Raw genomic sequence first — 25,564 nt, 5'->3', positions numbered from 1 at the left:
GGACATTGAGCACACGTAACAATAAGTACAGGGCATACTGCAACCACAGGTGTTGCCACCCGTGGTAGGGCTTCCAACTAGCATTTTTCAGCCGGATAATGCTCACTCACACAGCAAGGGTTCCCTAGAAATGTCTCCACCAGATTGCAACACTTCTCTGGACTACCAAGTCACCACATTTATTATCAATCAAGCAGATATGGAACCAGATGGGATGCCAGCTTTATCAACCTATGAGTGTGCAGGATCTACAGGCCCAGCTGTAACATCTGGTGGCAAATGTACTGCAGGAAACTATATGGAACCTGTATGCCTGCATGCTCAACTGTATCTCATCTTGTATCCAGGCTAGAGCTGGACCAACATGCTATGGAGTCTAGTTCGAATATTGTAATCACTGATGTATATCATCATTATATTCACACAAATAAAGTTTCATTCGATTCCAATAACTTCTCAATGCATTATTGTTTTGTACCTCCTCAATGTTGTACAATACATATTTGCTGCTAGAGGGGGTGGGGTCTACAATTATTCAGTTCAGGGGTTCAGTAAGTTGTTTTTCCTGCACTGTGGATGTTTACGTGCTCAATACAAGTCATGAATAGTACAACTTTTTGTGTGTTATTAGTTTAGTTAGTTTGTGTTTGTCTATAATTGTGACTGTAATTTTTATTAGCACTGCATCGATATCTTAAGGTGTTTGCAATCCAAGTGACAAAGTATTTCCATTCATCAAAAGATGATATAAGCTTAATTTATTGAAAAATGACCATGGCTAAGAGACAAAAATAAAATACAGAACATGTATTTAGTACTAATTTTTGTAATCATGTTCTACTAAATGGTTTGAAGGGACAACATAATAAAATTTCTTTAATTTGAGAATATATTTTATACAAATATTTTTCTAAATTAAAGCAAGCATTAGCCATCTCTTAGAGATAGTTAAATGAAATATGATGCTTGGTAAAGTCAAGCAAGCACTTTTCAATCTGTAGTAATAAGTAGTCAATAGATGGCAATGGTAGCTTATTATGCTAGTTTCACTTTAGCATTAGACATCTTCGGCAGGCTGTACCGGTAGGGAGCAGCATCCCAGGAATGTCTGGATCCGACATTGCCAGACGCTACCGGATACCCGCTGGGCCCATAAAATATAATTGAGAGCGGCGGAGATCCGGCTGAAACGTGTCAAGTATGCTGAGAATTGGCCAGACGAAAACCGCTGCATGGTATGTAGTGCCGGAATGCAGAGAGATCCTAGAAAGCCCTAGTTTAAAATTAACCTTTTGGATTAAGTGTCATTTCAAACTGACAAATTATAGAAAATTATTCAAATTTTAAACTCAACTTTGGGTAGCATTGGCTAGAATTTTCCAGATAATAAGTATATAGCAGTACTAATTAATACTGCTGTCAGGCAGTTCCTTCAAAACTCGTCAGTGTCAGTATGTGCTTCTTTCAAACTATATGTTGTAGAGAAAGAAGTATTAACCAACCTGTGGCTCTCCAACTGTTGCAAACCTCCAAATCTGAGCCTGCTGAAGTCAAGGGTCTCCATCTGTTGCAAAACATGCTAGTTGTAGCTTTGCAATAGCTTTAGAGCCACAGGTTGCCAAACAAGTGCTGAGGATTATTTAGCATACAGTATACCTATTGTATGTGTTCCAGGGTTGATTCCAGTATAAGGCTCTGTGCACACTGCATCTGAGCACTGTTTGGTGTATACGCCATGAAAAGATTGCAAGATATACATCAAACGTATCTATAAGGCTCCATCCACAGAATACTTTCAGCTGCTATTTGGCCAGCTTCCTGCACAGCAGACTGCACTAGCATATAAAATTGTCTACCACCAAAGAAAATGATATTGCGTCATATACATATTGTTTGAAGCTGACAGACTAGGCTTAAAGACAAAATCAGAAGGGCAGCATTATCCTCTATACATTAGGAAGTATAGCTGTTAAAATTCGGATCAGGATTGAAAACAGCTGAAACCTGCTTTCACTTTCAGTTGCTATCGCTCCTGACCGATTTAAAAAAAAAACTATATCTCCTGATGTAGAAGATATCATACTGTGATTCTGGTCTTATTATAAAGCCTAAAATTTCAAAAACAACCACTCATATCTCTTTCTGTTACCAAGCCTGAGATATATGAGGGGTTAAATTAGCCCCCCCCACCCCTACTGCCTGAGCTCTGAGGAACTGTTAGTATCATTTCTCAAAGCCCAAGCATAGTACTGGCAAAACTATTAAGGGGTTAATTTCTTGCTGGAGCATTTGTTAAAACGATTTTGTAATGTTTCCTTGAACATACAAAACTGCACAGACCCGCTCTGCAAAGAGGGTGGCATATATTCTTATTGTTGTATTTAATTACAGGTAGATTTTTCCCATCATAGCATTTATTTCTTTAGATTCCCATTTGCTGTCATTAAAACCACCTGATAAGTGTTCATTGGAGCTTAGCAGAAATAAAGCTTTTAGATCTAAAAATGATTCAATCAGTCTGGTTACTCTTCTGATGCTGAGGACTTTCTGGGTCGAAGAACAAGATCTTTGATTGCAGCAGACAGGTCTTGAAGTTCTTTTCTAATACTATCTGAAGCTTTTCCAGATTCATCCGCTACATCTCCAGTCATGTCTACATCATCACCATCCTTCTGCTTTGTCTGACCTATTAACTGTTTCACCACAAGGCTTTGGTACTTAACCAACAAGCTGTACTGTTCCTAAGTAAAAGAAAAACAAACACCATGATGAAATTAGTATACACTGCGTGCAGAATTATTAGGCAAATGAGTATTTTGACCACATCATCCTCTTTATGCATGTTGTCTTACTCCAAGCTGTATAGGCTCGAAAGCCTACTACCAATTAAGCATATTTGGTGATGTGCATCTCTGTAATGAGAAGGGGTGTGGTCTAATGACATCAACACCCTATATTAGGTGTGCATAATTATTAGGCAACTTCCTTTCCTTTGGCAAAATGGGTCAAAAGAAGGACTTGACAGGCTCAGAAAAGTCAAAAATAGTGAGATATCTTGCAGAGGGATGCAGCACTCTTAAAATTGCAAAGCTTCTGAAGCGTGATCATCGAACAATCAAGCGTTTCATTCAAAATAGTCAACAGGGTCGCAAGAAGCGTGTGGAAAAACCAAGGCGCAAAATAACTGCCCATGAACTGAGAAAAGTCAAGTGTGCAGCTGCCAAGATGCCACTTGCCACCAGTTTGGCCATATTTCAGAGCTGCAACATCACTGGAGTGCCCAAAAGCACAAGGTGTGCAATACTCAGAGACATGGCCAAGGTAAGAAAGGCTGAAAGACGACCACCACTGAACAAGACACACAAGCTGAAACGTCAAGACTGGGCCAAGAAATATCTCAAGACTGATTTTTCTAAGGTTTTATGGACTGATGAAATGAGAGTGAGTCTTGATGGGCCAGATGGATGGGCCCGTGGCTGGATTGGTAAAGGGCAGAGAGCTCCAGTCCGACTCAGACGCCAGCAAGGTGGAGGTGGAGTACTGGTTTGGGCTGGTATCATCAAAGATGAGCTTGTGGGGCCTTTTCGGGTTGAGGATGGAGTCAAGCTCAACTCCCAGTCCTACTGCCAGTTTCTGGAAGACACCTTCTTCAAGCAGTGGTACAGGAAGAAGTCTGCATCCTTCAAGAAAAACATGATTTTCATGCAGGACAATGCTCCATCACACGAGTCCAAGTACTCCACAGCGTGGCTGGCAAGAAAGGGTATAAAAGAAGAAAATCTAATGACATGGCCTCCTTGTTCACCTGATCTGAACCCCATTGAGAACCTGTGGTCCATCATCAAATGTGAGATTTACAAGGAGGGAAAACAGTACACCTCTCTGAACAGTGTCTGGGAGGCTGTGGTTGCTGCTGCACGCAATGTTGATGGTGAACAGATCAAAACACTGACAGAATCCATGGATTGCAGGCTTTTGAGTGTCCTTGCAAAGAAAGGTGGCTATATTGGTCACTGATTTGTTTTTGTTTTGTTTTTGAATGTCAGAAATGTATATTTGTGAATGTTGAGATGTTATATTGGTTTCACTGGTAAAAATAAATAATTTAAATGGGTATATATTTGTTTTTTGTTAAGTTGCCTAATAATTATGCACAGTAATAGTCACCTGCACACACAGATATCCCCCTAAAATAGCTAAAACTAAAAACAAACTAAAAACTACTTCCAAAAATATTCAGCTTCGATATTAATGAGTTTTTTGGGTTCATTGAGAACATGGTTGTTGTTCAACAATAAAAGTAATCCTCAAAAATACAACTTGCCTAATAATTCTGCACTCCCTGTAAATGTCTTATACAGTGTATGTGTGTGTATATATATATATATATATATATATATATATATATATTTTTTTATTTTTATTTTTTTTTTCACTTTATTTCTGTCCAACTCTGGGACTTTAACATTTGGGGGTCTGATCCCCTCTGCAATGCATTACAATACATATGCATTGTAATTCATTGCCTGTTAGTGTATTACACTAAGTAATATACTGACAGTTGCTTAGGAGATGGATCTCCTTGGTTTCTGTAGAAGGCAGGTCCTGATGCCTCAGCAAGGCATCAGGCTGCCTTCTCACCCATCGGGTCCCCGTCACCGCAAAGCGGGGACCCGATGGGATTACTCACTGACCGCAAACACCTTCTATGCAGCGGTCAGCATAGAAGGGGTTAATCCGCCGGCATCGCTGTAAAAGCGGATTACAGCACGGGCTCAGCTATCAGTGACTGCCGGGCCCTGCAGTGATCGAGCGAGCGCACACCGTTTTGGTGCCCGCCCAATCACCATGACGTAATAGTACGTCAAATTGCATCAAGTTACCTGTCGCCATGACGTACTAGAACGTTATGTGTCAGGAAGGGGTTAAATGAATAGGTCTCAGACACTTCTTTTCAAAACGTGACAAAGGTAGCCATGGCCAGAAAGGTATTTCCCCCTGCAATTTGAAATGGAATATAATGGACACTTGCTTGTCACTTACAAAATGGTGTCTGTCCGAGAGACAACCCCCAGTATGCATTCTATGATTTAAACTGCTGCAGGGAAAAAGTAGTATATGGCGGCTACTCAGATGAATGCCTGTCTTTGTAATAAAAGGATGGCTTGCATCTACCAGAATGTGAGCCTCACATACAGGCCACCTTTTGAATGTGGCTCATAAAGACAGAGGGGGTATCTCACGTCGGGATAGGGGTTGTCTTCATGAGACAATCCCTTTAACTCAAGGGTGCACAACCTATTTTGGTCTGAGGGCTGCATTGTCACATCGCTTTATTTCAAGGGGCAGCAAATAAAATAAAATAAAAGTATTGGTGCTCATTTGCATCAGCCTATTACACAAGCCAATGCAAAGTGACTGGGGAGGAATGATCACTACCACAGTCATTCCTCCTTCATTTAGTTATATTGAGTATCGATAGGACATCCCTGATTAATACCAGTAATGGGTGAACCTAGTCTGGTGGTTCCAAAATAGCTAAAATGGATCCAACCGGACGTGATAAAAAAAAAAAAAAAGAGAGAGAACACTATAGGAGGCGCGACTCCCAAGAGTATGGAGGAGATAGGTGTGGTAAGTAGTACCCCCTTGTACCGGAGGATGGTGGTAATACAGAATAATCTCCTAAAGAGAGTTTATAATTCTGAAAGTTAGAGTATTCACTTCACAGGGGGGTAGTCCCAGGATAAAGCTCAAGACACCCGTGACTAACTGCCCCCCTGGCCAGGATCGCATGTCAGATGGTATCAATTGATGGCAGCCAACGACAATGCTTCTGATCAATGCAGTTTATTGCAGTAGAAAATATAAATAAAAATATAAATTTATATTTTCTACTTCAATAAACTGCATTGATCAGAAGCATTGTCGTTGGCTGCCATCAATTGATACCATCTGACATGCGATCCTGGCCAGGGGGGCAGTTAGTCACGGGTGTCTTGAGCTTTATCCTGGGACTACCCCCCTGTGAAGTGAATACTCTAACTTTCAGAATTATAAACTCTCTTTAGGAGATTATTCTGTATTACCACCATCCTCCGGTACAAGGGGGTACTACTTACCACACCTATCTCCTCCATACTCTTGGGAGTGGCGTCTCCTATAGTGTTCTCTCTTTTTTTTTTATTACGTCCGGTTGGATCCATTTAGCCATTTTGGAACCACCAGACTAGGTTCACCCATTACTGGTATTTGTCTATTGGGAATGAAAAATATATTTTCATCTCCCCATAACAGTTGTGCTGCCTTCCCTAAATAGTTACTGAACGGCACTTAGACTGTGGTGCTATTTTATTTTTCTCTATCTACACTAGCATCTTCTCCATCCCTCTGGCGCCTTTTCCCCAGGGCCTATAACCCTGGTGGAATCACTCAACCTCTTTATTTTCTCCTATTACATCCCTGATTACACAGGGAGATGTGCTGACAATAATTGTACATCTTTCATCCTAATAACATATATAAATCAGCCGACAAACGAGTGATTCCTTGTTTATCGGCTGATCAGCAGCACGATTATACAGGCCAGATATCAGGAATGAGAGCTCCTGTAAACACCTGTTCCCAGTAATTGTCCCGCATGTCATGCAGTGTATTAGAGGCTTAAAGGGATTTCCCAGTAAAAATGATTTTTTTAACAAGTTCCTGCAGCATGGCCTCCCAAAGAGTTAGAAGTACCTGCTCCCGGTCCTCTGCACTGCCCCTACTGCCTCCATCTTCCAGTCGCTGTTTACATCCGGCTGGCTCTGGGCATGGTCACATGTACTGCTCCAGCCAATGACTGGCTTCAGAGGTGATGTGGCAAAAAGAAGCATGTCAACACTGAAGCCAATCATTGACTGCTGAAGCCAATCATTGACTGGTGCGGTGTTTGTGACCATGCCCATGCACTGCCCGGTGTAGGCAGCGGGGGCAGTGCAGAGGACCGAAGCGGCGTGGAGCAGGTAAGTATGAATCATTTTTAATGGAAAAAAACAAGAACAATTGTGACATTTCCTTCCATCCAGCCTCCTATTCATAAATCAGAGCTTTCCTTCAATGCAGAGGACAGTGCTCACTGGTTATTACCACCTCCTGCCAATCCTGTTACAGGCACCTTGCAATAACCAGTGACCACTTTACCTTACTAGCGGGGAAAGCGCTCATTGGTTAACATTTTAATGACCAGACACTTTTTTGTGATTTAGTGCACATGGTGGTTCAAACTTTATTTGTTGGGAGTACCAAAATAATTTTTGCAACAATTTTTCACGTGACACAAAGGGCTTTATAAATGTATTTTTTGGCTTTATTTGGTGGAAATTGTACAAAACATTTTTTAAAAAGTCATTTTTTACAAACTATAGTTCCTTATTCTTTAAATATGCAAACGGATTCCAAAATAAATTATAACTAACTGTTTCCCCATTTTGTGTCGGTCGTTTTGTTATAGAATATGTATAGTTTCACGTGAATGAGGTGATAATGCTGATGGTTTTGTTTGGTGTGTGTGTGTTTTTTTCTTTTGTGTATTTTATTATAACATTTTTTAACTTAATTTTTAATATATTTCTGCTACATAATATGTACCCCAAGAGTTCATAAAAAGACCTTTGGGGGGGGGACGACGACACTGACACTTTTTTATTTTGCCCTATTTCCTTTTATTTGCATTTTATAAATTATTATTTTTTGGCTAGTTTATATATATATATATAAGATACATTTTTTTTGCCACATAACATGTCCCCCAAGAGGTCATAAAAAGACTGTTGGAGGACAGTGAACACTTTCCTTTTTATTTTATTTTTTTATTTGTATTTTATTATTATTTTTTTTTATAATTTTCTATTATTTTTTAAATATATTTTTGCCACATAACGTCTCCCAAGAGATCATGAAAAGACTGTTGCAAGACAGCGAATACTCTTATTTAGCAATTTTTTTTTTATTTCTTTATTTTTTCATAATTTTCAATTCTTTTTTAAATCTATTTTGCCACATGTCCCCAGAGAACTTTATTTATTTATATATATATATATATATATATATATATATATATATATATATATATATATATATATATATATATATATATATATTTTTTTTTTTTTCTCCACCTAATTTGTCCCCGGGAGGACTTTTCTTTTGCACGACTTCCAAAAAGGAGCCCAAGTTACTGGGGAAACCAACCTGCTGTGGGAGCTTTGTACAAGGCAAAGCTGAGCAGGGTCTACTGACGCTACAGCTCTGCGATCCTCTGCCTCCAAGATGACCGCCAATCATGTGATCGCCGGGTCCAAACTGCATAGCGCTCATTGAGAGCTATGCCACCTATCTGAGAAGAAGCAGGTCGGGTCCTTAACTGTCGGTGAGAGCAGGGGAGCTGAGGAGAAGGCAGAAGCGGTTTATCAGTGCTTGTGCCTTCTCCTCAGCTCCCCCGCCGTTACCGACAGTTAAGGACCTGGCCTGCTCCTGATAGAGTACAAGAGCAGGAACTTTAATCCTGCGTTGTGCGGTGCTCGGGGTAGATCTCATGATTTATTGTGTTACTGTGTAATGAAGACAAGAAGGTTCATGTATGACAATACCTCAGGGATCTTTGTGCTTAGGAATGAAATGATCTGTGGGACACATCTTCCTGGCGCATGAAGCATACAATGTGTAGTCAACTGAAACAATAGAACGGACGTCAGATGCAGTACCAGCGCTGCATCTTCTGTGACTTTAAGCTGCTCTATAAGGGCTTGCCTGTGCTGAAACAAAACTTGCCTGAAAACAAAGAAAATACAGCAGCAGTTGTAATTTAATGTGTCAGTGAACTGGTTAAGTTCCAAGGCAAATTTAACAAATTTACACAGTTGTAGCAGGCACCAGCTTGACTGGCGTGGTGTGCTATGTTATCGTTTACAGTAGCACCGGTATCTGAACTGCAGCTCCATCCAATGTGTGCAGTGGATGGAGCTGGTAACTCCTGCAGTGCTGCTCCCATTCACGTCAATGGAAGCGGTGCTACAACCACACACAGTGGACAGCTCGGTAGTTCTGGGGGCCAACTTGCCATGCTGGAGCTAGTGCAGAACAGCTGCTCTGTGGGGTGTCAGACCATCACAGATAGGTCAATGATTAAAAAAAAAAAAAAAAAAAAGACAGGAAAACTCCTTTAGGTTATAAAATATCTGCAGAAGCCACTAGAGGGTGTTTACTATATACTGGGACTGCTCAGGCCTGGATTTCTATTTCCTAACACATTACTGCCTGCCATCAATGGTTTAATTATGTCAGACAATACCTTTCAGTTCTATTTCTATTTAAAGGATTTAGAGCTCTGTATCAGAAAAGCTGAATTTTGGACCTATCTAGATTTAAAATAACAATGGGAAATTTTAGTCTACGTAAACCTTCTTTCCATTCACAACCTAGTGATGTATCCTTAGGAATGCTGGGTTGAAGGTTTAAAAAGGGATCTCCAGGTTATTACTCTTGATGAATGTGGCTTGTATACAGGTTACAACATTCATGTGAGCAGTAGACCATGGACTATACAGCGATGAAGAAACCTAACACCCTACAGCAAATTAAAGTACGATGGAAAAAAAAACAACTGTATGTACCTCTCTTTCTTCTTATCACCTTTTTTAACTAAAATGCTACATGCATCGGCTGCTGCATCCAGGCAGGAAAGAAATTCTTCTATACTCTGTAATAGCAAACACAATTGTAAATTTATGGGGAAAAAAACCCCAAAAAATAGCATTCTGTTCAGTTGTAAAATATGTTATTTTGACAACTAGGAAAGCATCTATCAAACACACTATTAAAGGGAACCTGTCATGTTGAACATGGTGTCTGAGCTGAATGCAGCAGGTTATAGAGCAGGAGGAGCTGAGCAGATTGATGTATAGTTTTATGGGATAGGATTCAGCATAACTTGTAATATAAACATTTATATTCCTGCTCGTTCTGGGCTCCGAAGTCAAGGAGGCGGATCTATCAGTGATTGACAGCTATCTCTGCATACACAGTCACCGAGGGCAGGCTATCAATCACTGATCGAACCGCCTCCAGGACTTCAAAGCCCGAAACGAGCAGGAATATAAATGTAAAAACTACATGTTATACGGAACCTTTTTACACAAAACCATATATCAATCTGTTCATCTCCTCCTGCCCAGAGCTTAAACACCACATTCGTGACAGGTTCCATTTAACCCTTTCAAAACCTGGTGGTTTTCCATTTTTTCACTCCCAGTCCTTCCAAAGCCACAACTTTTTTATTTTTTTCATTCACATAGCCGTGATTTTTGTGGGACAAGATGCGCTTTCTAATGGCACCATTTAGGATTACATAAAATCTTGTGAGAAGCCGGGGAAAAAAATTCCAAATGGAGTGGAGTTATAAAAAAAACTCCATTCCGCCACAGCTTTATCGTCTTTTTTTTTTTTTTTTTTTTTACACAGTTTCCCATGTGGTAAAACTGAGTTGTTACTTTTATTCTTCGGGTCATTATGATTACAATGATACCACATAGTATATAGTTTTTCTTACGTTTTAAAACTATTTTTTTTTTTAAACTTTGGAAAAAAACCTTTTTCTTTGCATTGCCATATTCTGACCCCCATAACTTCGGGGCTGATTTTTTGTGGGTTGATCTGTACTTTTCAGGGATACCATTCTGGGGTGTGTATGAGTTTTTGATCACTTTTTGTGGGAGATAAAGTAATGGAAAAAAAACAGCACATTGGCCATTTTGATTTTTCTCAGTTTCGCCATATGGGATAACTATTTCTATATTTTAACGGGTGCCCATTTGTAAATGACCGACATAAATTTACGTTGGGCCGTCAAAATGGGGTTAAACAAAAGAGGTTTCTTCTGCGCAATACAGGGACATGGGGCATTATCAATGTGGCCTACCTATACTCATGCAGAGAGGCAGAGATACTAACCATCAACAGGAGCAGTCACTTGCTAGACGACTGTCTAGTAAGCTAATGGCATTTGTAGCAGTTGTTAGTGACAGTCTGGACTCCGTTAGTGGGATCCTGACTACACACTGCTAGACATTAGTTTGAGGGGAAAAAGATTCTGAAAACTAAAAAAGGAGGTATTTTATTAGCATTACATTCAAAGTTACCTGAAAAGCTTGCCAACTGGACTGTAGTACACAGATTTGTATCATACTGCAATAAGGCAATTCATTTTTTTCTATTGCTACCAGTCCAATGTCGGACTGGGGTAACTAGGGCCCACCAGTAACATTTATTTTGGGGCCCACCGTACAGATACATTCGAATATAATAAATAATTTAACAAGTTTTTTTATATGAACATAGGCTGGTTGAGGTGCTGTACATTGAACATATGTCCTTAACAATAAATGGATCATAAAGCGTCTCCCAGTGAGCCGAGGTGGGAAAACCTGGCAGTGGTGCTCTGCAGCACTACCACAGGAAAAACGAAGCATTGAACAGTGCCCATACAAATCACCGGGCTGTCTGTGTAATGCAGGACGGGTCCTCCGGAGCCAGAGTTGCTCATTCTAACTGCTCTCAACTTTGGCCAAGAAATGAGGATCCTGAATAGGGCACCCCCACCCCACTCCGACTATTAACCCAGAATTCCATAATAGTCTATATGAAAATGGGTTTTCTAAAATGGATAACCACAATTAAAAAGGATCGCAATGCTTGTAAAATAATTTATGAAAGATACAGATTTGAAAAACAAACTAAATGTGGCAAATTAGGACAGTTCTAAAAGATTCAGGTATAAAAGATTCGCCAGATTTACCTTCCCAGCCAATGAACTGATCAGCTTTGACAGAGGGGCTTTTGCTTCCTCCTGGAACTTATTCAACATCTTTTTCCTTACCTAAAAAAAAATACAAAAAAAAATACATATATAACGTGTATGAAATCTATCTACATATTCAGAGGTCTTCATTCTCACTTTAGATTGCTGTAAATGGATAGGTCCATCACATGGTGGAAAACTGCTGCTCTATTATTTAAAAAGCCAATGTCCTCTCATCTTCCTTAACCATACATGTACGGCATTATGCACCCGCAATTGTATAAAATCAGGCTGCTGCAGTAAGCCCGCTCCATACGCAGCGGGTGTCAGCTCTATATTACAGCAGACCCCCAGCCACAGTGACGGGGAATGGCGATCATGCCGAACCCTGTCATTTAACCACTTTTCCAATACAAAACAGGATAAATGAAATGGAGTTATTAAACAATCAACTTGTCCTGCCAAAAATAAGCCCACATATGGCTATGTGAATGGAAAATGTAAAAAGTTATGACTCTTGGAAAGTGAGGAGGAAAAAACAAAAATGGGCTTGGACTTGATGGAGTGGTGGGAAAAACATCTGCAAATTCCCATTCAGTGCTACCCAATCCTAGGCATGCTTTTTGCCCACACATTAGTCATATTTGAGATGACGGAGAAGTGATTTCATTATAGCCTATAATGGGACAAGGTTTGTACATTTTATCACTCGGATGGGGTAGGATTTGTGCGTGTGAGAAGTCGGGAAAGTGACCATTTTGTCCATGCGTGATGTCGTGTGTTCAGGTAATGTCCATGTAATTGAGGGAGTATTCATCTGTGTGTGGATGACGTTAATGTCCTCAACACTTTCTTCGTACAGTGACACTAGATGTATTGCCTGCTCCATAATAAACTGCTGTAATACTGATAATCGCCCAGAGAAGAATGTATACAGGTAATGTCAGTGCTCAACAGTAGTTATAGAGTGCACTGAACCAGGTCATATAACGGTCAGCAGAACAAGCTGACCGTACACGTGAGGTAGGTCACTTATAATGGTCAGCTCTCTCTCAGTCTCCCCATACACACGTGTGCTCACAATCAGCCGGCAGACACCTATGGTGGGCAGCTTATCTCCCAGAGAACAAAAGGATCCAGCATGTTGAAATCCCTGACATCTGCTGTTAAATGAGTCAAGAGGCCCCCATACACATTAGATGGTCAGTCTATGCTGCTGACATCAGGATATCTTCTAAACTAATTTTTAGCAGCAGGTATGTCAGCAGTCTAATATTCCAGAAAGATTTGACAGGAACCAGACCTTTTATTATACAGCACTGTTTTATAATATTCAAAGTAAGTTACAATATATTAAGGGGCTAAATTAGGATACCAATCCATGGACCCCCTTCCTTTTTCTGCTCTCTCCGACTTGTTATCCTATCCCCCAGTTGGTTTCACTCTTCTGGTATTCATCCAAGCAGCCATACATTCCCTCCTCTCCGCTCTTTTTTATGTCTGGTATCATGTGCCCATCCTTCTTGATGGATTTTACTATATCATTTCATTTTTTGATGCACACAGTATTGGTTCTTTTATATGGACCAGCAATCTGGCCAATTTGAAATTAATCTGGCTCATTCCTGATACCTGCCCTGTGTAAGGCCTTATTCACACAATCAGTGTTCGGTCAGTGATTTTCATCAGTGACTGAGCCAAAACTAACTGCGGGTCTACAGGTGCAAATCTTTCCATTATACCTCATCTCTGTATAGGCTCCACTGCTGGCTTTGGCTCACAATCACTGTTGTAAATCACTGACCAAACACTGACTGTGTGAAGAAGGCCTAAAAGGTGCTGCCTATCACCGGATAAACAAGTAAATACTTGTTCATCAGGTGATCGTGTCTTTTGGCCAACACCTAAATTACTGTTTCTGGGAAGCAGATTGTGCTGTGTAAACTGGTATCTGCTGCCCTGAAACTGTGAATCTCTATGGGGATGAGAGATTACAGTAAAAGCGCTTGTCCCTATACAAAGGAGATGATTACTGCATGTAAATGCAGCTCTCATCTCCCTTATCATCAGGCAATTATCGTGAACGTTTTTGCTTATTTCAGATAATTGCCTAAATCGCTCCTTCAGACCTGGATCACCCTATTTGTTTAAGGGCTCATTCAGACGAACATAAGGGCTCTGTGCCCATGCTGCAGACCTCAAAGGGCAGTCCGCAATGTACAGGCACCAGTCGTGTGCTCTCCGTGATGCGGATGAAGACCCATTGACTTGAATGGGTTTGCGGTCTGCAAGATAGGACATGTAAGATCTTTTGTGATGCAGAAGCACAGACCCGAAAGCCCCTGGAAGTGCTTCAAAGTACTTCCATGGGCTGTTGGGTCCATGCCTCCTGACCGCAAAAGATCGGACATGTCCTATCTTTGCCTGTATCTTGCGGATCGCGGACCCATTGAAGTTAATGGGTTCGCATCCGCACCACGGAGTGCACGCGGCTGTTGTGTGGTTGCTATCCGCAATACAGGCACAGATCCCTTACGGTCTTGTGAATGGGCCCTAATAGTTTTATGCTTGGTTAATTGGCGGTTTTTGTTACTAAGTACAAAAAAAAATAAAAAATAGAGTGTGATTAGGTGAAATAAGGAAAAAATTGGATTTTTTGTACTCACCGTAAAATCCTTTTCTCGTAGTAGGCATTGGGGGACACAGCACCATGGGTATATGTCCAACTACCACTAGGAGGCGACACTAGACATAAAAAAAGTGTTGGCTCCTCCCCGTTGGGCTATACCCTCTCCACAGACACTAGGCAGCTCAGTTTGTACCAAAAGCAGTAGGAGAGAGAAGAAAGGCAAGGAACCAACAACTCCCGTACCGGGAAAGATCAAGAGACCAGCCCGGAGAAGCGGAAGTAAAACAACATAGGGTGGGATCTGTGTCCCCCAATGCCTACTACGAGAAAAGGATTTTACGGTGAGTACAAAAAATCCAATTTTCTCGTGCATGGCATTGGGGGACACAGCACCATGGGACGTCCCAAAGCAGTCCCCGAGGGTGGGAAAAGGACAGCCATGCCACCGGTTGGGCATACAGGTGCGGGAGAACCATGTGACCCAACAGGGGGAAAGCACAGAATAGGCAAGAAGCCTCATAATAATGTAGAAACCCCAATGAAGCAACAGCGAAGACTGCCCGCACCCCAGGACAAATGCCTGGGAGAAGGACCCAAATGCAAGAAGGCGGCAAAAGGGAAGCACCGAGCACAGCCAAAGGCTGGAGAGAGAAAGTAGGACAGCACCACGTAGTGGAGCTACCCAACATTCTAATTGACTGAGGCAAAAGCACAAACACCCTGAGGTCAACCCCTGACAGGCCAGGGGAACAAGGGAAGATGGACTCATTGAAGGCCAAACGAGTGAGGGAAGCCATAGCAAGGCTCACATGAGAAGGGAGCAGGCCTCCCCTCAGCGCAAAACAGGTGATGAAGATAAGCGCCCTATTGAAAGGAAAAAAAAACAAAGACGATAACGGAAACCGACAACCCTTGTAAAGGGAAGGGGTTGTAAGTAAATGCCAGGAAAAGAGAAAAGATGAGGCCGGCATCACAAAATCAGGAGACGAGGAACGAGCCCCTGAAAACAAAATATCGCTGAGAAGCGCAAGACCGGAGAAACTCTGGCCAAAATAAGTATCAGGGAAAAAAGAGGACCAGATGCAGGCCCTGGAAATCAGCAGGGACCCCCTGGAGTGAGAGAAGCCATAGCAAGGCTCACAATGAAGTGAGCCGGACTCCCCCCACCGCAAGGCAGGTGATGAAGTTAAGCGCCCTATTGAAAGGTTGAAACCCCAAAGGCGCCAAGGGAAACCGCCAACCCTTGGAAAGGGAGGGGGTTGCAAGTAAAGGCCAGGAAAAAAAGATAAGATAAGACCTGCATCCCACAACCAGGAGAGGAGGAACGAGCCTCTGAAAACAAAATATCGCTGAAAAGCGCAAGACCGGAGAAACTCCGGCCAAATGAAGTATCAGGGAGATGCAGGCCCAGGAAATCTCAGCAGGGACACACTGGACTGAGAGGCATGGGAGGAGAAGGAGAGTACTCCCAACAATCTAAGGAGGAAGATTCTACAAACAACGATTATCATACAGAATCTGCGTGGTCCCTGAACGGGGACAGGGACTCCAGAAAGGAGTACCCGGTATGGGCTCACAAGGAACCAGGAACTGAACCACCAGAGGACAACGAAAGGCAGAATAACCAAGAAAAAATTAAAAGAACCGCTACATGGGAAGGGATTGGTCATGGACAACTAACCATTCTAAGAATAGTGGCTAGCAATCTATATACATTGCCCCGGAGAGGACAAGTACAGCGGCTTGGGTTGTACCACAAAATCGACAAACACCCATACGCATAAGGAATGGCGAAGTCGTTATAAAGAAGCTGGGAGTGACTACACGAAATGTAGAAACCAGCTGCGACCGACACACAGAAGACTCCCAGGGGTATAAAGTACCTGACAGGCGCAGACAATAGCAAGGTCCAAGGGAACTGCCCTCTGTCATATAGTACAACTAAGCAGAGAATATAAGGGAACACCCGGACCCAGAAGGAACTACGGAACCCTGTCCGATGCCAGAGCAATCAGCAGAAAATTCACCTACCAGGCAGGTGTGTGACGCTCAGTGTTTCCGTCCTTGACCATTAGGAAGGACGTCCAACGAGGAAAAACGGTGACCCCAGAAGGATTCCGTGTGGCGGAGGACATCCAGTGATGGCCGAAAACCGCTGCAGCGGCCGGAGCTCACCAAGCCCGTACCCCAACAAGGAAAAAGATCCAGTGGAGATGACTGTACTCCACCAGGAGTGGTCCGCCCTGTAACAGAAAACAACACGGGTACTCCTTATGATATGGGGTAAAGCGGAGTGCCGCAGACAGAAGTACTTTATAGGGATGGCAAGAGCAACCCTAGCACGAAAGCCAACAACCACCTGGCCATGGTGTAGGGAGCGTGGTTGTATGTGGACCACCCACCAGATCAGAACAGATCAGCCATATACTGGGTACACCAGAAGTAGAAGTAGACCGACAAGGTGGAGGTGGGGGTTGGGCTGGCCCACACCTGCCAGATATGGTTACCGTGTACATGCTGAACCAGGATGGCCTGTAGTAGACAGTGCCTTAAGAAAACACAAGAAGACCATAGAGCACGACAGTAGATGTCTGGAGTATAGAATAGAGTCCAGGGAAAGAAGCACCCCGTAATACAGAAACTGTATGGGCCACAGATTGCACCCTAGGGCCCAGCACGTGGGCTAAAAATACACGCCTAAAACCGAGCTAAAGTGGCAGCATGTTGAACACACAGGAGAGTGGAAACAAAGCCACAGCATCCGGAAATGCAACCGCATTTGGAGGGTACAGGTCTACAACCTGGTAAAGTAGCAATACGGCTGTGTAGTGCAGAGATACAACCAGACAGGTGCAATGGGTACAGCATCTGGAGATGGTAGAGGTACTAGATTTAAAATTAGAGCAATGTGGCCGCATGGTGCCCCCTAGGACCAGAGAAGTCCAGCGGCTACCGCGTTAGCAATGCTACCTAGATTCCGCTCGGGAGGGGGAAAATAGGGCCACACGGTACCACAAAGAACGACAGGTGCACACCACAATTAAGTAAGTGCAATGGCAACTGAAGGAGGCCCTCTATTTCACCAGAGGGAAACAGGGCCGCATAGTACTCCATAGAGCCAGACAGGTGTAACGGTTGCAGGAATCTACCTAAGAAGAGAGTAAGATGGCTGTTTGGTGCACACTATGATGAGGTAGGTGCAATGGCCACGGCAATTGGAGGAGGCCTCAATATCTCGTCCGGTAAGGGAGAGAAAATGCCACATGGTAAACCATAAAGCCAGACAGGAGTAACGGCTACAGCATCCGGAGATGGTGCAGGTACTCTACCTATGAAGGGATCAAGGTGGCAACTTGGTGCCCACTAGACCCAGAGAGGGGCAATTCTATGGCAATTGAAAGTGGCCTCTATATCTCGCCCGTAGGGAGAAATGTTGCCGCATGGAACACAATAGAGCCCGCCAGGGGTATTGGCTACAGCCTCAGGAGATGGTGTAGGAACTCTACCTATGAAGGGAGCAAGGTGGCTGGAAACAGAGCGGGGCAAATTGCTACGGCAATTGAAGGCGGCCTGTATATCTCACCCGGCAGGGGGAAATAGTGCCACGTGGAACACCATAGAGCCAACCAGGGGTAATGGATACAGCATCTGGAGTAAGTGTAGGAATTAATCCACGGCCATAAAAGCCGGCCTGTATTCACTGATACAGGCTACTACAAAATAACCTTTAGAGGCCGAGGAGGGTTACCAACCCTACAAGAGGCGTTTGCCTGAATTATCAGCTTGCCTGGAACATAGCCCCTGGTGAGGGGAACCAGGAAGGTCTGTCGTGTACAGCCTACGAGGGCGCACGTACCAGAGACACCACGTAGGTGTCCCAGTTGCTAAGCACGGAGACGGCTGGCTTACCAGTGCGGTAATTACCTGTGCAGGTAGGAGAGCGCCATCCGAAAGTCCACTAGAGGGACACCGAAACCTGGGTAGGGTAGGTTCCTCCGTGCACATTTGTCTTGACCTCACAGAGGGCTTCTGTATGGTGGAAGACCGCCTGATGCTCTGTTCCGAGAGAATCGGTGCAGAGGTGTCCCCCGAGGCAACTGACAGAGAAGGCTTCGTCACCAGCCTCAGGCCTGTCCTGGGGAGACCCACGGATGCCGAGGAGGGGTGGAAGCTAGTTAAGACCACCAGAGGTTGGTCCGTGGGCTACTCCTTGCGTGACCCTGTATCGACGTGAGCCTAGGGGGGAGAGGAGACCGCAATTCGTAGGTAACGCTCCAGCGACTCCGCCGGGGATTGGGCGAGTCAGGCCAGGTTCCCATGGTTCGAAAAGGAGGGGGGACCTACACAAAAGGGTGGAAAAAGGGGGGGACGACAAGCCGACCACATGGAAACCTCCGTAAGACAACGGACACATGTGAAATACGTGGCGATCCGATGAGGAGGCTGGGAGAGGAGGCCCTCATAGAGCAGCAGGGCTGACCTAACTGTCCCTGGAGCCACTGTTCCTAAGAGGTGCAGCAGCAGCAATAGATCAGGTGGCAGGTCTGCAGGAGAATGCAGAAATTGAGAGGAAGGAGCGGGGGGGAGTGGGGAGCCTGCAGAGCAAATCAGCCAGAGGCTGCCTACCCGACCCCAGGAGCTGTGTCAGCGCGCCCCATGCGGGAGAAGATGGACCCGGTGAAGAGAAAGAAGCCGGCAGCCGGAGGAAGAACCGCCCCTCTGACAGAGCAGGGCAGCTGGAGCTGGATTGGGCAAGGAGCAGAGGCCCCGACCACGGAGGGAGGGAGAATGAGAGAGCCCGGGAAGCCAGGAGTGGGCGGAGAGAAGGCTCCGCCCCACGTGACGCTGGATTGGGCAAGGAGCAGAGGCCCCACCCAGGCTCCTCCCACAGAGGGAGGGAGAATGAGAGAGCCCGGGAAACCAGGAGTGGGCGGAGAGAAGGCTCCGCCCCACGTGACCTGCGGCCTAGTCGGCCGAAAAGCCGGGGCCTAGATTAGGAAAGTGCAGCCGGAAACGGACGCTTGCGATCGCGGAGGCGTCCTGAAGCCGGGAGGAACACAGGGCAGAGGGGAATTGAGGAAGCCCTCTCAGAAAAAACACCCGAAAATGACCCCCATTAATGCTGCGACTTCGTGGAAGTGCCGGACCCAGAAGAGACATGGGCCTCTCTGCAGGTATCTTGGCCCCAAAATAACCCCCTTCATGGTGATAGGGGAGATAAAGTGGGTGGACCACCCAGCAAAGTGCCCCAGACCCTAAGAGGCCATGGGAGGGAGCTGGGGAAGGAGGGAGGGAGAAGGGGACTACAGGGCCCCCACAATGGATCCGGATATCTACTTACCTTCCGATGTCTTCAGGCGCAGCAATGACCACCCCCTCGGCGGACTCAACACGGGAGCCGTGGGTCTACCGGAATTCCACTGCGGAAGCAGTTACCAGTGGGGACTGGGTGGCTGCCAGGTACCTGAGTACGCGCCCGCAGGGGGGCAACTAAAGTGGAACACGATGGAGCCACCCCTGCCGCAGGCCGAAACCTGCAGAGAAAGAAAAAATGATTGAAGAAAAAATTAAATAAAAAAGTAGCAGGATGACCTGCACAAAAAAGCAGGTCAGGTCTGCCTCCTATGGACACTAGAACAAGACTGAGCTGCCTAGTGTCTGTGGAGAGGGTATAGCCCAACGGGGAGGAGCCAACACTTTTTTTATGTCTAGTGTCGCCTCCTAGTGGTAGTTGGACATATACCCATGGTGCTGTGTCCCCCAATGCCATGCACGAGAAACAAGCAAGATCTCAAACTAAGACGTAGTACCTCACTGGTAATTGCTGAATAGTCTTCCACTGCCATCATTATATCGCCAGCCAGGAAATTGAAGATGAGATTGGTAATATCTGTACACACGGTCTTCAGCAAATGCTTGGCAAGATTACTTTGAGTTTCATCTGCACAACACAGAAATCCAATTTATCTGGCAAGCAATTTAAGAATACAAGACAAATTTACGTTAAGCACAGGCTGTACCAGGCGGGTGACACATCAATCCTCACACTCTTGAAGTTATGGGGTTACCCACATTCACTGCTTTCTGTCAAGTGAAGTGTTTAAAATACTTAGAGGATTTTTACCTATAATACAAAAATTGTCAAAGTAGAATTCAAAGCTAAAACCAAAAGTTTGTAAAATTGGCTTACAGATATGTACCCATTTTTGGCACAACTTTGTTACTCTTGCAGAAAACAGCTACTGCAACTTAACAGGAAAAGGTCAATTTTTCGGTAACTTGGAAAAAGACGCAACATACTTTGGCTGTGTTTTGGTTGAAAATCCTCTAAGTGAGCTAGGATGTAGATATTGTCATTGAATTCAATGAACCTAGCCTAAAGATCTGCTGACTCAACATGCCACTGTTTAGTTGTGGGTGCACTCATGAGAGTAGATGCGCCCTCTAGTGGTCATATTTTCCATGGGTGACTCAACAATGTTAAGACGATTGAAAACACATTCAATTCAAATAAAAATAAATTTGAATGAAAATATCTGACAGACCTGTAAAACTTTTTATCCCCTTTTCAAACAGCCGAATATTGTTATAAAGGGCGGACACTTCTTCTTGGAAGTCTTTCATAGTCTGCTTCCTGCTGGCTCCGGATGAGGATGATGTGGACGACATGAAAACAGACCGCACCACCTCTTGGTAATTTTTAGTAAGGGGTCTGCAACACATTACATTTCCTATTGAAGCTTATGACATTTCACATCAGATCCTGTATTACATTAAAATCAAAACATTTGCTCTGCACCTTTAATCAGCAGATTATGGCTGCATACAAAAATACCAACGGTCAAATACTAATTTCTAAAGTGTTGCGCTTATGGTATAGCCAACCATATGGCATTTCCATTGTGTAGATTACTCAAATCTACCAGACACCGCAAACTGCTCACAGGGACTGACACTGGACTATCATATCTCATGACTATTGGGGGCTACTTATAAAAACAATCAACAGAGTTTTCTGTATTATCTCTTGTGCTTTATAATGTGAGCAGTAGAGATGAGCGATTTTCCGCTAATCTCTACTCCCCTGCATAACGGGAACGGGACGGCTCTGTTTTGCAGCTCATAGGCTTCTATTATGACAGAATGAATAACGGAATGCCTATGCATTCCGTCATAGAATTGCGTTATGGTCCGTGGTAACGGAATCCTAACGCAATTCACCATTTACCAACAAACGAAGTGTGAACAAATTTCAAAATATGAAATTCGCTCCTCTCTAGTGAGTAGTAGGACAGATTTTTTTTGTTTAACACTTTTTGATGTGGGCCTGCAGCTTCCAGTGTTATAGCCTTGTACATAGAAGCAAGAGTGCCCCCTAACAAAGATTAAAATAGGTCCTCTTCTCCTGGCACTTTACACTACCATACCATGACACTGTAACTAGGGGTGGGCGATATGGCCTAAAATCTATATTGCGATATAATTTTAAGCATGTGCGATATGCGATATATATTGCGATATACGATATATATTGCGATATATTGTTTTCTATATTGGGGAGGGGGGGGTTTAAACTTTTTTTTTTTTACTTTTTATTTAATAACTATTAGCCTCCTTAAGGGCTAGAACCCTTGTCATATTCACCCTAATAAGCTCTATTAGGGTGAATAGGACTTTACACTCTCCCTGCTGCCCTGTGCTTTGTGCACACAACAGCAGGGAGCTGACCATGGCAGCCAGCCTCTGATGTGCCCCCCCCAGCCTCTGATGTGGCCCCCCCCCAGCCTCTGTTGTGGCCCCCCCCAGCCTCTGTTGTGGCCCCCCCCAGCCTCTGATGTGGCCCCCCCCCCCAGCCTCTGATGTGGCCCCCCCCCCAGCCTCTGATGTGGCCCCCCCCCCCAGCCTCTGATGTGCCCCTTCCAGCCTCTGATCCGCCCCTTCCAGCCTCTGATCCGCCCCCTCTGGTAACTCAAACCCACCCCCCTCCCTCCCTCCCCAGTATTAATCATTGGTGGCAGTGGCCACAGGGTCCCCCTCCCCCTCCATCATTGTTGGCAGTGGGCAGTTCCGATCGGAGTCCCAGCAGTGTAATGCTGGGGCTCCGATCGGTTACCATGGCAGCCAGGACGCTACTGAAGTCCTGGCTGCGATGGTATGTTAGTGAGCAGCATTATACTCACGTGCGCCGTGGCCGCCGGGCGCTCCTTCTCATAGGTCTGTGCGGCGCATTGCTAATGCTATAAGCATTAGCAATCCGCCGCACAGACAGAAGAAGGAGCGCCCGGCGGCCACGGCGCACGTGAGTATGATGCTGCTCACTAACATACCATCGCAGCCAGGACTTCAGTAGCATGACTCCTGGCTGCCATGGTAACCGATCGGAGCCCCAGCATTACACTGCTGGGACTCCGATCGGAACTGCCCACTGCCACCAATGATGGGGGGGAGGAGGGGGACCCTGTGGGATATGGCCGGCACATTCATTGGTGGTGCAGTGGCCACAGTCCCTCCCCTCCTCCTCCTACTCTGTCCTCATTGGTGTTCAGCGGCAGCCGCGCACAGTGGGGAGGGAGGTACTCCCTCCTTCTCCCTCCACTGTGCCGGCCGGCTCATCAGGAGAAAATGGTGCGCGCAGAGAGCGCGATCATATCGCGGTCCGGCGATATAGGCGATATGGCGGAAATCCATATCGTGGCCCAAATTTATATCGCATATCGCCTATACCGCCCACCCCTAACTGTAACCACCTTTCTGTGATCCGTTCCCTACACTTCTGTTTTTAGCGTAAGGAGCACAGGTTCTCAGGGCCTCTCTACAGTGGCCCCACAGAATCTGCATACATTATATGCACTAGCCACATGTTACCTGAAGTACAAACTACCTAACGATGTATCCCCCTTAGCAATAAGAAGGTGGAGAGGAAGCGGTTATGGGGCTCTGTAATTCTAGTTACACACTGAACAAAGATAAAAAGCAAATGAAATCAGTGTATTACTTATCATACCCACTATGGGTTGTGTTATTCAGTATCTCGCCCTGGTACATAGGCAAATGATGTAAAACAGAATGACTGACCTGATTAAGTTTTCAGAGAGCTCAATGACCAACTCATCTGGAGCATCTGGATCGTGTTTTCTTAAAACATCTTGAATTTCTTCCAGGGACATAAATGGGACCTCTCGTACCCTTGGTTTATCTGATGTAAATCAGCAATAAACACACAAGATACAATATCATTAAGGTGTCACCTCTTACTAGACTAGTACAACCAGGATTTATCAAGTTTATGACTCTCCATATTTAATGACTCCTTATTAAGGAATCATTGGAATCCTGAGCAAAAGAGTTTTTCACACTGACGCTTTGGCTTTCCATTTGTGAGATCCGTTCAGGGCTCTCACAAACGGTCCAAAACGGATCAATTTTGCCCTTAATGCATTCTGAATGGAAAAGGATCCGCTCAGAATGCATCAGTTTGGCTCCATTCCGCTTTGGAGGCGGACACCAAAACGCTGCTTTCAGCATAATGCTGTCCGTCTGACGATACTGAGCCAAGCGGGTCCGTTCTGACACACAATGTAAGTCAATGGGGACAGATCCATTTTTTTTATAACACAATCTGGTACAATAGAAAACGGATCCGTCCTCCACTGACTTTCAATGGTGTTCAAGACACATCCCTCTTGGCTATGTTAAAGATAATACAAAAGGATCCGTTCTGAACGGATGAAGATGGTTGCATTATCTGAACGGATCTGTCTGTGCAGATCCATGACGGATTCACACCAAACGAGAGTGTGAAAGTAGCCTTAGTTTACAGGTTGATTCCTAAGTCTCCATGCCCTGCAAATACACATGAAACCTACTCGTGCTAGCAGTCTGTGACTCATCGTCGCTGTCTTCATCTTTCCTTGATTTTTTCTTTGTCTTTTTTATCTTTATCTCTCTGGCATTGCTGCCACCGCCTCCTCTGGTGCTTCCGCTGCCTTCTGCAGGTCAAAGTTCATTAAAGGAGGTTATGAAATACAGCAGCACAAGGAGTAGTTCACAATGGCACGCCACTATTACCATCCTGTGTAAAATAACTTGATGGTCCATAATATTTAAAGCATAGGTGGCAAATGAGAAATGACTGTTCAGGAAGATAGAAATTGGCTGTATTTCAGCTCTATGCAGGAACTGGATGGGACCAGATCCTGTCCTGTCAGATTTGGATATGGTAGAGAAATTCAAAGGTAGCAAGTTTGACCTTTTTCTAATTTTATCTTTTTTCCACTCCTTGATCGCTCTCCACAATTTTTTCTATGCTCTCCCACCTGAAGTGTAGAACTGTCAGTAGGAGATGCATGGGCAACCATCGGACTCTGCGGCATCACCTGCAAAGCTCCAGTGAAGTGCCAGCATTAGACAATTCAGAAGACAGCCATAAGTGAGACTTTTAAACCGCTACCCTATCCATACAGATTATCCCTTCTGCCGCATCATATTCATCTAGAACAGAGATGCACACAGGAGACCAAAAATGAAATATTTCCAGGGCCTCTGTGGACCGTTAACACTCACTATCCATCTGATCACAAGCTTAGAGACCGTTCTTTACAATCCATTTCATCATAACTGGGAATAGACTTCAATTCAATGAAACAAAACGCCCTATTTTAAGCATATCCATTAAAAGTAAAAGCTTGGCACTAGCAGATGATTCCACATCAGAACCACTTATTTTAATTGGAGTTCTGATTGAATCAGTCTCATGGTAAAATTACTCGAACCTCCTGGAGATACAGAAGAGTCCTACATTTGCATCCAAATTGCACAGGTTATCTTTGGCCTCCAATTTATTCCAGGTCACACCGCTTACGCATCTTCAAAAAAAAATGAACATGGTTATGGACATCTAGGTTTAAACTAGAAGTATCTGACCATCTCAAAGTCTCTCAGAGGAGGCCTTTGGACTCCTGTTGGGTCACACTCATTACGTGATTAGGGAGTATCTCTGAATAAGGGTATCCATATTGTTCTGCTGGAACAATCCACTGTGGAAGAAATCTGGGGCTAACCCTCGGATTTGCATTATGAACTGCCCTAGATCCGCAGTG

General features: G+C 44.3%; 1 protein-coding gene across 3 annotated transcripts in view; it reads right to left on the bottom strand.

The window, feature by feature from the left end:
* Positions 1-2,175: 2,175 nt before the first annotated feature.
* The window catches only part of UFL1 (UFM1 specific ligase 1), a 63,808-nt gene continuing 40,419 nt past the window's right edge, over positions 2,176-25,564 (bottom strand). For 2 of the 3 annotated variants that reach the window (XM_040428782.1, XM_040428781.1), the window contains exons 13-20: positions 24,332-24,454; positions 23,541-23,661; positions 21,011-21,177; positions 20,276-20,406; positions 11,834-11,914; positions 9,654-9,739; positions 8,631-8,811; positions 2,176-2,741 (exon numbers count right to left, since the gene is read on the bottom strand). In XM_040428782.1, the coding sequence (XP_040284716.1) occupies positions 2,523-2,741; positions 8,631-8,811; positions 9,654-9,739; positions 11,834-11,914; positions 20,276-20,406; positions 21,011-21,177; positions 23,541-23,661; positions 24,332-24,454 (1,109 nt within the window). In that variant the 3' untranslated portion in view covers positions 2,176-2,522. The remainder of the gene's footprint in view (positions 2,742-8,630; positions 8,812-9,653; positions 9,740-11,833; positions 11,915-20,275; positions 20,407-21,010; positions 21,178-23,540; positions 23,662-24,331; positions 24,455-25,564) is intronic. The other variant, XM_040428783.1, reaches the window with a different exon arrangement.

This window comes from Bufo bufo, chromosome 4, assembly GCF_905171765.1.
Source record: "Bufo bufo chromosome 4, aBufBuf1.1, whole genome shotgun sequence".
Classification (NCBI taxonomy): Eukaryota; Metazoa; Chordata; class Amphibia; order Anura; family Bufonidae; genus Bufo; species Bufo bufo.
Note: the sequence above shows the minus strand (reverse complement) of the source record. Positions and strands in the feature narration are given on the sequence as shown.